General features: G+C 43.2%; 1 protein-coding gene across 1 annotated transcript; it reads right to left on the reverse strand.

The window, feature by feature from the left end:
- txndc11 (thioredoxin domain containing 11) lies at nucleotides 1–14,823 on the reverse strand. The gene is given in 14 exon segments (XM_034196764.1): nucleotides 1–2,506; nucleotides 3,097–3,177; nucleotides 3,273–3,385; nucleotides 5,411–5,595; nucleotides 6,350–6,951; nucleotides 6,953–7,026; nucleotides 7,989–8,192; nucleotides 8,303–8,415; nucleotides 9,111–9,204; nucleotides 9,380–9,509; nucleotides 11,650–11,747; nucleotides 12,238–12,357; nucleotides 13,168–13,264; nucleotides 14,500–14,823. Coding segments are annotated over 14 exon segments (2,571 nt in total). The 5' UTR covers nucleotides 14,628–14,823; the 3' UTR covers nucleotides 1–1,974.
- Between the last annotated feature and the right edge of the window lie 109 nt (nucleotides 14,824–14,932).

Here is a 14,932-nt window from a genome sequence, read left to right on the forward strand (position 1 = left end):
TTTTAGATGAAAGATGATTATTTTTTAATCAGTAAAAACAGGTGCAATATTTCACATGTAAACAATTGCAGCATCTCATTCTTAATACCTGAATAGTTACAAAGAAATTATATGTTTTATTGACACAAGGATTCCTGTAAAAATAGATCAGTTTAACAAAACAACGATATCGCCTTCAAATAAAAAAAAGAACGTCTTTGCAAATCATTTCAAGTGCTCTAAGGCTAACCAACAGATGGGTTAGCAGGCGCCACATCTTCAGTATTAAATCATTATCAGCTTCATTAACAGCCCTCTGTCCCTGCAGCCAGACTATACACAACAACCAGAAAGTAGTGAGTAGAAGAACTGAAGGAAAAGGTATTGTCTCTGTGTGTAGCAGCTAGCAAGTTAATGGCATTTAAATTGACCTCCGTAATATTCCCTACTTAATCTTCTACATGTTAACCGTTTGTAGTGATAGTTTTTTGTATAATATAATTTTCCACATTATTGATTAGTCATTTCAGGGGTTACGTTGCATTTCCCCCTGAACCATGTCGAACTACAATGCATGAAGCTTCCTATGCATTACTGTCTTTTATATGTAGGCTTCTGAAGTGTCGAGTCTTTAGTGTCACATTCATCTCGAGTAACGCAAAGAAGACTTTGTGTTACATTAGAGAAACAGAGAGTTGATTATATCATGACTGTTGTTCTACTGATGGAATCAGTCCTGTGGGAAATGTCATTATACTGAATTAATTAATGTAAGCTGTATAGATTGATATTTATATATATATATATATCAGATTTAACTTGTTATTGCCAGCCCTGCTCTTTTTCTGAGACGTGGCCATTGTTTTAGTAATTGTTTTAAATGCAAAGTAAATCAGGGAGTTTGTAGAATTTGGCTGCTGGTCTGTGTATATTTAACTCAGATTACATCTCCACCCTTCAACAGAAATATATATAAATATATATATATAATACATATTTGCAAGCAGTTGGCACTGAGTTCCCATATTAGATTGATCCTACGAGTGGATATAAGACCACCATCGTTACAGCAACTTGGAGCTTTCTCTAGCATCGCTACTCGCCCACCTTTAGTTTCCGTTATACTTTTCAACCTAGACCCCATTTCCCCATATTGTGGTGTCAAATTAAAGTGAAAAATTAAACAACAACCGGTCCAGTATTAAGTTAGAGTGCTGCAGCCGGGAAATGCACGTCCACTAAGCGTTTGTTTTTGCTGCTGATAGGTTCTGATTTTCATTACAAGTGTCTGACAACATGGAAAGTGTTTTCTTCACCCTGGACTTGGTCTGTTTGTTATTGCGTCATGTTCTGAAATCTTACCAGAGGGCTAGGCCTCTTCCACATTGTCAACATTAGCCTTAACGTTGATCCATGAACATCTTTGAGATAACACAGCAGAGCGCTCTGTTCTCCAACACAGTTAGTCCTTTCTTAACCAACGATTCAACTTCTTCACAATAACAAACAGGATGGGGGGGGGGGGGTCAAGAGAAAGTGATAGAAAACTGTTTTATTTCTCTGTTGACCCTTCTCAACAGGTTAACAGACCCTTTGAATACAAAGCTGAGCCTGCAGGTTATAAAACAAGTGTTAAGTAGAAGTACATTGACGGTGCATAACTCCCACGTTACTAAATTGTTCTGCAGCTGCCGGTTGCTGCACACTGACTCAATGCTGGACCAATTTCTAAAAGTACTGTCCTCATCCATAACGAAACACATGTGGAGTCCAGTGTGTCCTTACTTCTGTCCTGACTCAGCAGCACACTTTCTCTTCTGACAGACCATCGCTGTCCTCCTCATGTTCTCTTATCTGTGACACAGAACCACGTCACGATGCCCCTTGGGTTTCACACGACTTCCTCCTGAGGGCTTCATTCTGCTCATAACCTGAGGTCTGGTCACACGTCTCCTGGCCCTCTCTCCTCTGCGTCTCTTCCCTGCAGCGTTACGGTCAGGATGCCATGTGGCTTCTCCTCTGTTCTCCTTCGTCCCTCACCTCCTCCTCCTGCTGCTCTTCGGTCTCCGTGCTGTCCTTCAGCGCCCTCAGCAGGACTCTGAGCAGCGTGTTTTCGTTCAGCAGGTTTTCAGACGCGTCCACCAGCTCTTCTAGCCTCCTCACCGCCTCCCCCAGCTGCCGGCTCGTCTCCCGGTGCTGATCCTCCAAGCTCCGCCTCTCGCTCTGCAGATCTGAGTTCTGGGCTTCGAGGGTAATGGCGTCAAACGTCAGCCGCCGGTTGTCTCGCCACAGCTGCGCCAGCTGCTGGGAGAGGCGTTGGCGGGCGTGCCGCAGCGCCTGGACCTCTCGCTGCAGAGAGAGAAACTCTGATCTGAGGACGGAGCTCTGTTCTGCTCCCTCTGCAGCGCCGGACGCTGACCCCGGTTTGTCTGCAGACTGCACAGAGCCAGAGTGCTGCAGCAGGAAGTGAAGGATGTTGGGTAACGTGATGGGCAGGTCGTCGGGATACTTCACAGTATTAGGTTTACTGGAAATGAAACAGGGAGAAAATAGTGAAAACAATGTGGCTGAAATGCATAAACATGTGGTAAAATACTACTACACTTATATAAATAATAATAAAATATGACTTTGTAATTATTTTTGTCAAATGTCAATGTCTGAAACTAATGATTTCTGCTTTTTGGTCATTGTTATTTTTTCTCTTTTTGCGCCAGGGAAACAAATATATAATGTTTTATTATAAGACAATATTAACGGTTTTAAATACCAACAGTCAGTGGTTGCATTGAATTCTTGTTGTCCATAATAATACATTATTACCCATCACTAATCAGTAAGATAATCACTAATCAGTAAGATAATAAAATACACATTAAATGTACATTATTTCAATTGGGTTAAGTTCATCTTTTAAACTAGTAAACAGCATTGAAGTTGTGAAAAATGCACAATCCCCCTAGGCCAAGTTATTATGTTTACTTTGACACGAGACAAACATTTTTTTAAGTCATCCAATGTAAAAGGCTTTAGAAATAAATGGATTCTGGAAAAGTTGTTCCTCTTTGACTTGCTGATTATGAGACTGTCATTAGCAGCTCAATGTGTGTTTCTTACCTGTACTTAGGAAAGAGAAGAATGGAGGGGATGTGATCCACCATGAACTCCCATGGAAGATCATTACGTGCAACATTCACCCTGCACAGAGAATTGTATTTTAGAAATAATGGACCAGAAAACCAAATCATATGAAAACAGAACAGGTTTGCAGAGGAACGTAAAGCAGAACGTACCTGGCCACGGTGATGGAGCCGTTTCCCTGTAACAGCCGGGCCAGCTGGATGATGACGTGGTTGAGAACGGAGCAAAATCCACACCACTGAGTGTAGTAGAACAGCAGCACATCCTGCACGAGAACACACACACACACACACACACACACAATATCATTTCCTCCATAAAAACAAACACATTTTTATTTTCCTCCACAGCTCGAGTCCATTAACTTCATTAAATTGATCTAAAGTGAATTTGTTATTACAAATGTTCCAATGGTATACAGAATTAAAATGGTTTTACCTGAGATCTATGGGCTCAGAACAGTCTCATAATACACACATGCGCACAGAAGGATTCACACTTGTATTTCATGATCCGCAAAAGGATTCAAACTTGTATTTCCGGATCCACACTTGTGTTTTTCAATGCACACACAAATGTATTCCATTTCATATACATGTAAATAAAATCCAAATACAGAAAAAAAAGTTTTACATATGTATTTTTGATCCTCACATATTTGTTTTCCGTTTAAAACCTCTGAACCTGCAACACAAACCGCTTTCTGTGCACAGATCGCTGTGCATTCGTGTGTGGGTTTTTTTGAGACTCCCCTGACGGTCAGCCGATTCGTACTTGTAATTGTTTCTATCTATAGCCAATCAGATGTCTCCTCAATTCTAAGCCAACCACATGAGCGTGCCCCACGAGGGTAGATTTATTGCGTTGATGACGTAGCGCTTCATGTACGCATTTTGCGCAGTCCGGAGCTGACAGGTCTGCCTGCAGGCGCTAATCTCAGGACACCTCCACTCTCAGTACAGCGCCACTTTCCGAACAGGAAATGCACGCAAATACAAGCCTTTATATTATTAAGGTACAGCGCCACTTTCCAAACCATTGATGAATGCTTGTGTACACCGTTTTAAATGTATGTATGTATGGCGAATACAGCTGCTTTATTTATGTCTGTATGAAGTTGTTGTGAGTATGGAGGGAGCAGCTACAGGTTAGCTAATCGATCAGTGCACTACGAAGCCAGTGCTAGACAGTGACCTGTTAACGGGGGGAGCCCCGCCGGTCATTATCGGCCGATATTCACTCTTAATAGTTTGATCGGTGCTCTCTATAAAGGCCGATCAGGAGAGCTGGATCTGATCGATATGATAAACGCGAGTGAAGTATAACCGGACGCGAGAGAGAGATCAGATCAGCTGCTGAGTCTGACTGAGACACGCTGCTCTGCATGATCACCTGATGCTCCGCCCTCTGTTTAGCGAGCTGACCGGACTGCGCAAAATGCGTATATGAAGTAATCTTACCCTTGTGGGGGCGCGCTCATGTGATTGGCTTAGAATGAATGAGACATCTGATTGGCTATAGATAGAAACAATTACAAGTACGAATCGGCTGACCGTCAGGGGAGTCTCATAAAACCCACACACGAATGCACAGCGATCCGTGCACAGAAAGCTGTTTGTGTTTGCAGGTTCAGAGGATTTAAACAGGAAACTAATAAGTGAGGATCAAAAATACATATGTAAAACTTTTTTCTGTATTTGGATTGTATTTACATGTATATGAAACGGAACACATTTGTGTGTGCATTGAAAAACACAAGTGTGGATCCGGAAATACAAGTTTGAATCCTTCTGTGTGCATGTGTGTATTATGAGACTGTTCTGAGCCCATACGATGGGCTCAGAACAGTCTCATAATACACACATAAGGATCCACACTTGTGTTTTTCAATGCACACACAAATGTGTTCCGTTTCATACACATGTAAATACAATCCAAAAAAAAGTTTTACATATGTATTTTTGATCCTCACATATTTGTTTTCCGTTTAAAACCTCTGAACCTGCAAACACAAACAGCTTTCTGTGCACGGATCGCTGTGCATTCGTGTGTGGGTTTTTTGAGACTCCCCTGACGGTCACCCGATTCGTACTTGTAATATTTTCTATCTATAGCCAATCAGATGTCTCCTAAATTCTAAGCCAATCACATGAGCGCGCCCCACGAGGGTAGATTTCTTACGTTCATGACGTAGCGCTTCATATACGCATTTTGCGCTGTGCGGAGCTGACAGGTCCGTGGAGCCGGCAGGCGCTAATCTCAGGACCGAAGTACTTCTACTTCTTCTTACCTTTTCCACGTCCATGACTGCGGGCAGGAAGGAGGAGGTGGTCAGCTCAGTGATGAGGCGGCGAGGGGGGGGCTGCTGTGTGTCTGCATGCTGAGTCTCCCCCTCCCCAACTTTCCTGTCCTCTTCTCCCACCAGATGTCTCTGCAGGAAGCTGTGTGGAGCGCTGAAGTTCCTGATGAAGGCCTCTGTACAAAGATAGGAGACACACACAGTGAGAATAACTATCAAGGTCATATTCAAGTATGACAAACAAATGACTCTTCTAGTAATCCAACTATTTCTTTAAAAAGTTTACCGACTTTCACGTGCATCGAGAAGAGAAATACTACTAATGTCTCTACTGCAGTAAATTGTCTTGTTGATTAGATTAATCAATAAACAAGCAAATTGGGTTTGCAGACGGATCAGGAGGAACATGCAGAATGGTTCAATCAACTTTCTACATGTTAATACTATTAATGAGCCACCACAGGCCAACACTTCCTTTGTCCAATGACTTGCACACTTCTTCGTGTTGACCTTCCCCTGTACCGTATGCAAAACATGTCAGTGTATGCTTTCGGTCTACTTTGTCTGATGATGTGGAGAATGTGCACTACTCTCTGCACCGAGCGATAGGCAACAACACACTAATCTGTGTCCTCCATCAACAGGACAGAAAAACTCTTCACTTTCGTAAATGCAGCTAAGAGCAACACTATACATATTTTTAAAGAGAAACAGTATCGAAGTGCAAAGTTATAACCTCATTTAAATAATCATTGCCCCTTACAACTCTCTATAACAGCGGCTTTTAACGTCACCTTTGATTGTGGACATTTGGAACAGGTATATATTTTGACTTCATGCATGATCTAACCACCATTGTAGAAACTAGTTTGACCAGTTCCAAACCACATAAGACCGTCTGATAGGGCTGAAACACTCTCCAGGTCTCACCCAGAGACTCCGTCAGCGTGGCTGCTGGGCTGCGGTGCAGAACGTAATGAACCTCGTCCTTCAGGTGCACAATGGTTGCAAACGACCCGTCTCCTTGTGCCCCGGCCCCCTGGTGAGGAGAAACACTTCTGTTCCCCGTGGCCCCCAGCCTCTCCGCCAGGGGCCAGTTCAGAGCCACGTCCAGCAGGTAGAACCGGAGCGTCCTGTTGGTGTGACAGCGCAGCCCTGTGATGCCTCCCCCCTCCTGAGAGGACGGAGCAAGGGGGGAAGACGGAGGTGGGAGGGGAGCTGCTTGCTCCTCTTTGGCTTGTGATTGGTTGAGCTGAGGTTCTACTTCTCTGCAGCAGGCACTGTATTGGCTGAACGGGCTGTAGCTGCTCAGGAAGTGGCTGCAGCCCTCGGAGGTGTTCAGAGACGCAGCAGGCAGTCGGTGGAGGCAGCAGTGATGGAGATGAGACTGGAACACTTCTCCTCCCTGAGTGGTGGAGGAGAAGGAGCAGCGCACAGAGGAGCTGCTCAGGCTGGATGGTGACAGACGGAGGCAAACCTCACACACACTCGCACTGAACTCTGGGAGAGGGACTGACTGGCAGCAAGAGTGGGGGGGGGAAGGTTTCCTCTGAGCTGGAGTGGTTAGCGTTGTCACAGGAATGATAACGCACAGCAATGTCTGCAATCTGAAAGACAAAGGAAAGACAGTTCAGTCAGACAACTCTTAATATGTTTATTAGAAGCAGCATAAGTTTGACGTCTAGGCTCGGGCCTCATCACTCCACAGATTTACAAAGAACATTGAGTGATGATTAGATAACTATCCCCGAGCCTACAGGTGGAAGCTGGGGTAGTGGTGGGGTGGTGGGGGGAGCATAGCGAGGCAGAGGCAGGAAGACCTGGCAGCTTCAAAACTGCTGTGACTATGTACACTTTTTAGGATAATGTTGCTACTGCCCAATTTTATTTTTAAATTTCATTTCATTAATGTCTCTTATTTTTATTATATATTTTATATTTCAATTTCATTTAATTTTTGTAATGATGTCCTGTCTTGTCTCTGTCTCTGTTTTTCACATCATTTGTTTTATTTTAATATTTTGTTGTCGTAAGTATTTGTAAGGTATGGTGTGTCTTGTTGTTTAAAAGAATGAAAAATTAATAAACATATTGTTTAAAAAAAAGAATAGAGCAGGTGTTTAACAGGTGTTCTTGGTACGTGCATCTGGGTTAAGGTAAGACAGGTTTCATTACATAGCAGTTTTCAAAAACAGTCGATTTAATCTGTTTACATAATAATGCAATCTGTAAAATGACAAAAAATAAGCATTTTCTTCAATTCAAGGTATTCTGATTCTGATAAATATATAATAAGATAAAATATATATTATGTAAGTGAATAATAGATATATACAAAAAGAAAGCTATGAAAGACCTACAACAGAGCCCTTTGACAGGAAGTAAAGGAATGAGTTTCCGTCTCAAATATTTCTTTCTTTTGTTCAGGTACAACTGAAACCTGAGGCCTTTCAATTGTACCTGAGGCTATCCATCCTGAGACAATGAAGAAGGATTCTTTGGTCCGTTGTATGAAAGGCAGCCTTAAGATCACGTCCGCTCTCTATGCGAGGTCTCTCTTGATGCTCACCTGCTGCAGCATTGGACTGGGTTTGGTCCCGAGTGGGTTGTGCGGCATGAACAGCAGCAGAGCCGGACCTTTACTCAGCTCGTGCTCTAGGAGGCGGGACTTAGTTCCTGGAGGCTGCAGCCATTGGAGGACGGTCTCGCGGTGTTCAAACACCCAGCTACATATGGCCTCTGACGTGAAGTTGCGTTCCCTTCGAGGGAAAATCTGACGCAAGAAAAAAACAAACGGGATTGTTAGCATTCATCCGAAATGAAAGTCAAATGTAACCAGCATTTCATGATTCCAACACCAGTTTCTTGGGGACAAATGCTTACCAATGAGGAGTTAAATCTTCTGTTGAGATAAACTGATTCATCTTCTTTAAGAGAGATGGCCTCGGCCACCTGCTTGTTGGTCACAACGCCGAAACGTACAACACCACGGAAATCTGCACCGGAAAAACATAGAGACTGAGGACTGGATTGGACATTTCTTATCCAGGGTACATGCAGGAATCCTGAAGTCAAATGTAATTCCTTTTAAGACCCTTTCCATACATTTTAAGACCTCATCGCCACTTCCAGTTCTAACCGGTTACCTTGGCGACACACTTTACCTCACATTTACTATATGCAATATTGATTGTCCTTCCTCCTTATCTTCCAACCATTTGGACGCAGACTTGCATTTCCCCATAACGATGTTGCTTAACAACCGGCGTAAACGGACCTTCACACGCTATCAAGCAGTGAGCGTGCGATGTCCTGTTCAGATGACGTCAAACCCAACGGGATGCCAGAAATAAACTACACAGAATCACACTACACACCTACGCAATGATTACATTCAGGCAGACGGTAGAATACAACCTCTTTGGACAATGTATATACTTATTGAAAACAAGCTACAAAATGTAATACCTTGGAAAATGCCGTTTAATATTTTAATAGCCTTCAATTTCGCTAAATTGATTTATCAACTTTTAATACTTTTTAAGACCCCGCGGACCCCCTGTTATTCCATATACTACTTACTGCTATTTTCAATCATATGCGTTTTCCAAAAGCGAGCCATATCTATCCTACATACTTGGCACACATACGACTCTACGATCTTCAGTACCGACTGATCATCATCTCTTACCCCTTTTCAGGGCCTGCAGGGCAGAGGACAGATACGTGATGTACCCCGGGGGCTGAGGAGAGGAGTTAAACTGGAAGAAGCCCACCACTCGAGGCTGGAAACAAACAAGAGACAGCCAATTAGAATACATCATATTGAAATATAGCCTTAGACAGTTTAACACTAAGGTTGATCCACAGATCTTATTTGAGCAGCTTGCATAACTGTAACTGCACACACTGTGAAGATCAAACTGACTTCCCATCAAATGGCCTGAAGTCAAACAGTACCTCGTGATAGGAGAGAAACTCTTTGAGTGCGTCTCTCGACGGGAGGTAAGTGAGCGGTGTGATGACTCGGAGGATAAAACTCTCCACATATGGAGCTACATACGGACCCTTGTACTCTATAGGCCCAAACCTGCAGCAAGGAAACACAAAGACAAAGCACATCGTGGATCAATAAGATGATCTCACACCAACAGCTCAAATGTACCAATCAAATGATTTTAAGGTTGTCTGCTACGTGAACTGATCATGAGACGAGACGCATAAACAATTTCTAATCATTGCCATGTGACAGATGAAAAGCAGTTCACTATCTAACTCTGAAACTGAAATGTCGATTAGTGTGCACTGTCCTGGTAAACAAATAAACAGGAATTGAATGGGTAAAAACCTGTAGTGAAAGTCCAGGGGAAAACACGGACACATTATCCACCTAAATATCACAAACAGTGAGATCAATGCTGCACAATATATAAGCTTCTTGCTTTTCAGGACAAAATGCTAATCATTTACTGGGTCCTGCTTCTTAAATGTAAGTATTTAGATTTTTAGATTTGTGTCCGAATGGAACTAGAAATGTGAAGATGTCAAGTTGGGAAAGTAAGAAAGTGTGTCAGCTAGTGTTCACGATGCAAACATTTTGGTTTCGATACCAAGTCAAGAATTGCGATTCCGATTCTTTATCGATACTTTTCTTAAAAAAAGGGAAACAGTCTTAAATGTAATTATTGTGCTTTATTTCACACCAGAACCATAACACAAACTTTTAAACAATGAGAACAATAAATAAAATAAATGACTAGAATTTGTATTAAATAAAATTAAGCATCATCTATAAACACATTTTTAGTTTTTTGCTTCTGGCGTCTTTTTTGTCAAGAGAGGGGAGGCACTTAGAACGTGCTTGAGAGGGGAGGGACTTAGAGCGTGCTTGAGAGGGGAGGCACTTAGAACGTGCTTGAGAGGGGAGGGGACTTAGAGCGTGCTTGAGAGGGGAGGGACTTAGAGCGTGCCTTGAGAGGGGAGGGGACTTAGAGCGTGCTTGAGAGGGGAGGGACTTAGAGCGTGCTTGAGAGGGGAGGGACTTAGAGCGTGCTTGAGAGGGGAGGGACTTAGAGCGTGCTTGAGAGGGGAGGGACTTAGAAGCGTGCTTGAGAGGGGAGGGGACTTAGAGCGTGCTTGAGAGGGGAGGGACTTAGAGCGTGCTTGAGAGGGGAGGGCACTTAGAGCGTGCTTGAGAGGGGAGGGACTTAGAGCGTGCTTGAGAGGGGAGGGACTTAGAGCGTGCTTGAGAGGGGAGGGACTTAGAGCGTGCTTGAGAGGGGAGGGGACTTAGAACGTGCTTGAGAGGGGCGGGACTTAGAACGTGCTTGAGAGGGGAGGGACTTAGAGCGTGCTTGAGAGGGGAGGGACTTAGAGCGTGCTTGAGAGGGGAGGGACTTAGAGCGTGCTTGAGAGGGGAGGGACTTAGAGCGTGCTTGAGAGGGGAGGGACTTAGAGCGTGCTTGAGAGGGGAGGGAACTTAGAGCGTGCTTGAGAGGGGAGGGACTTAGAGCGTGCTTGAGAGGGGAGGGACTTAGAGCGTGCTTGAGAGGGGAGGGACTTAGAGCGTGCTTGAGAGGGGAGGGACTTAGAGCGTGCTTGAGAGGGGAGGGACTTAGAGCGTGCTTGAGAGGGGAGGGACTTAGAGCGTGCTTGAGAGGGGAGGGACTTAGAGCGTGCTTGAGAGGGGAGGGACTTAGACGTACTTGAGAGGGGAGGGACTTAGAACGTACTTGAGAGGGGAGGGACTTAGAACGTGCTTGAGAGGGGAGGGACTTAGAACGTGCTTGAGAGGGGAGGGACTTAGAACGTACTTGAGAGGGGAGGGACTTAGAACGTGCTTGAGAGGGGAGGGACTTAGAACGTGCTTGAGAGGGGAGGGACTTAGAACGTACTTGAGAGGGGCGGGACTGCAGGCACGGCTGCAGTGCAGGGAGTGGAAGCAGAGCACTGAACACACACGGCTCTTATTAAAACAGCGCTTTCTCACCGGAGTACTTTTCCCCGTCATTCTTAAAGTACCGATACTAATGAAACGAAGGAATCGTACCGTTTTTAATGGCAGGGTATCGCGGTACCTTTCAAGTATCGGTACACCGTGCAACACTAGTGTCAGCAATAAGATGACTCATTTGGTGTCGTTATAAACGTCATTATGTATTTTTTAAACCACAGAAATCCTATTCATTGAAGCCAGAATGTCAAAGTGATAACTCTGAAGAGCGTCTTACCTTCTATAAAACAGGTGGATGATCGGGTACTGATAGAAGCGATTTTGCTTCCTACATTTCCCATGATTCCACCAACAGTTAACAGCTAGAAACTGCACCTGTGTGTGTTTGTTTAGAGAGAGAGAAAGAGATGGAACAACTATTTCCATAGCACAGATATAGTGTGGAGCATTGTCAGAGATACGTCCGTCCAGGCGGTATTCAGTCTCATTTACATAACACATTAGCATTAAGCTCTGAGCCTGAGGAACATCCAACAGTCAGACACATTCTAGTAAACAGGATTTTCACACTGAATTTAAAGATGGGTTTGACTTTATAACTCAGCAGATTTCTATAAACGTCACAATAACTGAGCTGCTCTTTGCGGCTGCTCTTTAGTCAGCGTGTTTAGACTATTCTCAAAACATTACAATTACTACTGTTGTCTTTGAAAACTATATTTACTCTCGTACATGTATTCTTTAAACTCATAAGCATGTCACTATAACAACGCATGTTCTGCTACCTTATCAGTGATCATACACACGCGCTGTAATGAATGGTGCCATGCAGAGTGCACGTTGTGACCCCTCAGGTGTCCTGTACCTGTTTAGCGAGCTTCTTAGCCACCTGCTGCACTTCCTGCCTGGCAGCCATGGAGTGAGCACACCACGGTGCATAGAAGAAGATCAGAGAAACCTCCGCCACGCTGCGGAGACGCTCCACCTGCAGAGGAGATGTTAAGGTTATTGATAAGTTATTGACTTTGCTAGGTTGTAGTTCTCAATGAATGCATTAGTATTATTAAGGACTGACAATTGAAGTACTACTTTAAAGCAGATGTGTGCCTCTTGGTGTAAAGAAGTGGAATTCTTTACTGAATGATTTAAAGGGCTGTAAGAATTTTTTTATATTTAAGAAAAAGTATAAAGAAAGCGTATTTAGACCGTATGAAGTTGACTGTGTTCTGGTTTTATGTTTCAGTATTTGTAAGCAACTGTGACTGAAAGAATATTGCTTTTATTTTGCTTTTTAATGGTTATTTCATTTGATTGATTTATTTGTTATTTTTTTGTAAGAAGGCGCAGGTCAATTAAGATTGTCTTCCCTCTACTCCTTTCCACCATGCGCTATAACAAATAAAAAACCAGTACAAGTGTACATGTCTTGTTTTAAAATAACTGACATGTGGAAAAAACAAATAAATACAATTTAAAAAAAAGTACTTTGAGAAACTATTAGCCGACTCAGCGAGATGCAGACACGTTATTATTTAAGGCAATGGCAAACTAATGTGCATGTGAGTTGGGGAGCAGTCAGGTGAAAGCTACATTAGGAAACATTCGAGTAAGATTCACGCGCAGGAAATGTAATGAAGACTACATGTAAGCCGTATGTACTCTGCAGCCTTATCATGTTGCTCCCTTGTTATGGCTGTCCTCATATCCATTCAACAAGTAGATATTACTAAATGTATTGGAGTACATGTCAGGAACACTTGACTCCGGTGTGTGTGTGTGTGTGTGTGTTTCTCACCTGGTCTAGCTGACCCAAGTACAGATCCACTATCGGGGCCTCGGCAGAGAAGAACCGCACCGGAGGCCGAGCTGCTGCCACCACATTCTTAGCACGGCTACAGGGAGGACAGAGTTCAATGTAAATACAAAACAATTAGGTTCCCTCTATCAAGCCAAGCACTTCGCCTCTGGGGTTGACGGGCAGGATGTGTGATCATTCGTATACAATATGCATTCAATCCAAAGATAAGTTAAGATGGAAAGTATGTGCTGTTAAGTCAGTGCTCTTATGAATTGTTAATCGATGAATAAGTCAGTGGACAGAAAATGAATCACTGACAAGTTTGACAACTCTTTATTGGATTGGATTTATTTAGCCAACATACCACGAGTTATCAGGTAGCTTTCTTTATTGTTGTAATTTAAATCCATTTAGGTTTTGGACTTTTGATCAGACAACACAAGCACTTTCAAAATGTATTATTACTTGCGATGGAGTTATGTTTACAATAAATGGGTATACAATATATTTAAGATCAGCTGCAGATCATGGAGACCTCAACTGGTTTATGGCTGCAACTAACAATTATTATAAATTCATGTTTTGTTCAGGAAACAGTCCAGAACCCAAAAATAATTCTTCTTTGTACTATAATGATTAACAAGGAACGCTCCTTTGACTTGAAGAGCTGAAACTAGATACTGATTAATAAAGACAAATGATTGACCAAAATAATTGATTTGACTTATTGTTGTCACCTCTTTAGCTGCTAATACTTGTTTGACTTGTACTTCAATAACAACTTGAACTTCTGACTTAAATGTTTACAATACTCATTCTTCCCCCACAACCAGCGAAGCAGGATGTGTCTTAGATCATTTGTTTGTTATTTGGTTCAAGTTTCTGTCTCCCCAGCTGCACCTCCACAGCTGGCCTCACATGAACATACATGTGTTGTTTACTACAGAGTTATGACGTTAACACTGTTGACTTAAGAGTCATGTACAAATACCGACGCTCAACCCGTATTAAAACTAAGAAATTAAAGGTATGATAGACTCCTGGGAAAAGGACTGTCTGTTTAAAGTGATTATAGCATTAGTTAATCCTCCTGTCCAGCAGTACACGCCAGTATTAGATTAACTCCACAGCATTATGAAGACCCTAATTACTTACAAGTAGCTACATTGTAATTAGGTGTAGCTAATTTACGACTTTTCAATGCTACAACATGTATCTCTGAGCGAAGTAACCCACATGTTCAGTCAGTTATGGTTGCCTCATGTTAGCCTGGTGGTCACAAAAACACACTATAAACTAAGTGTATGTTAAGGCAGCTAAGTGTGTTACCTGCATGTGAACTTGACGGCCAGTACGAGCAGCACTCCGAGCAGCACAGACCCGCAGAGCAGCCCTGGTCTCCGGGCCATCAGAAACAGCACCTGCCGGAGAGAAGACTGCCGCACCCGGCGCAGCATTACAGGCGGTCAGCGGCTCTCGGTCCCATTTATACTCCCCGGCTTACGGCTCTCTACGCGTCCATTTGCCTACCAAGGGGCGGAGAGGAGGACTGGTTCGACGGGGAGGAGGAAGGAGTTAACCTGGATTGGACATAGGTGCTGCTGGTATTCAAACACGGTCACACCAACCTTTCTTTCCCACGTAGACTTTTCACTTCCGCAACAATGACGTAAGGGAGGGACCGTCAAATGTTGTTAGCTGTTTAAAGCGCACGGTGCATTACAAAATTAAGGACATATGGGTAGAATAACATACGGTATTT

The sequence above is a fragment of the Gymnodraco acuticeps genome, unplaced genomic scaffold (assembly GCF_902827175.1).
Source record: "Gymnodraco acuticeps unplaced genomic scaffold, fGymAcu1.1, whole genome shotgun sequence".
Taxonomy (NCBI): domain Eukaryota; kingdom Metazoa; phylum Chordata; class Actinopteri; order Perciformes; family Bathydraconidae; genus Gymnodraco; species Gymnodraco acuticeps.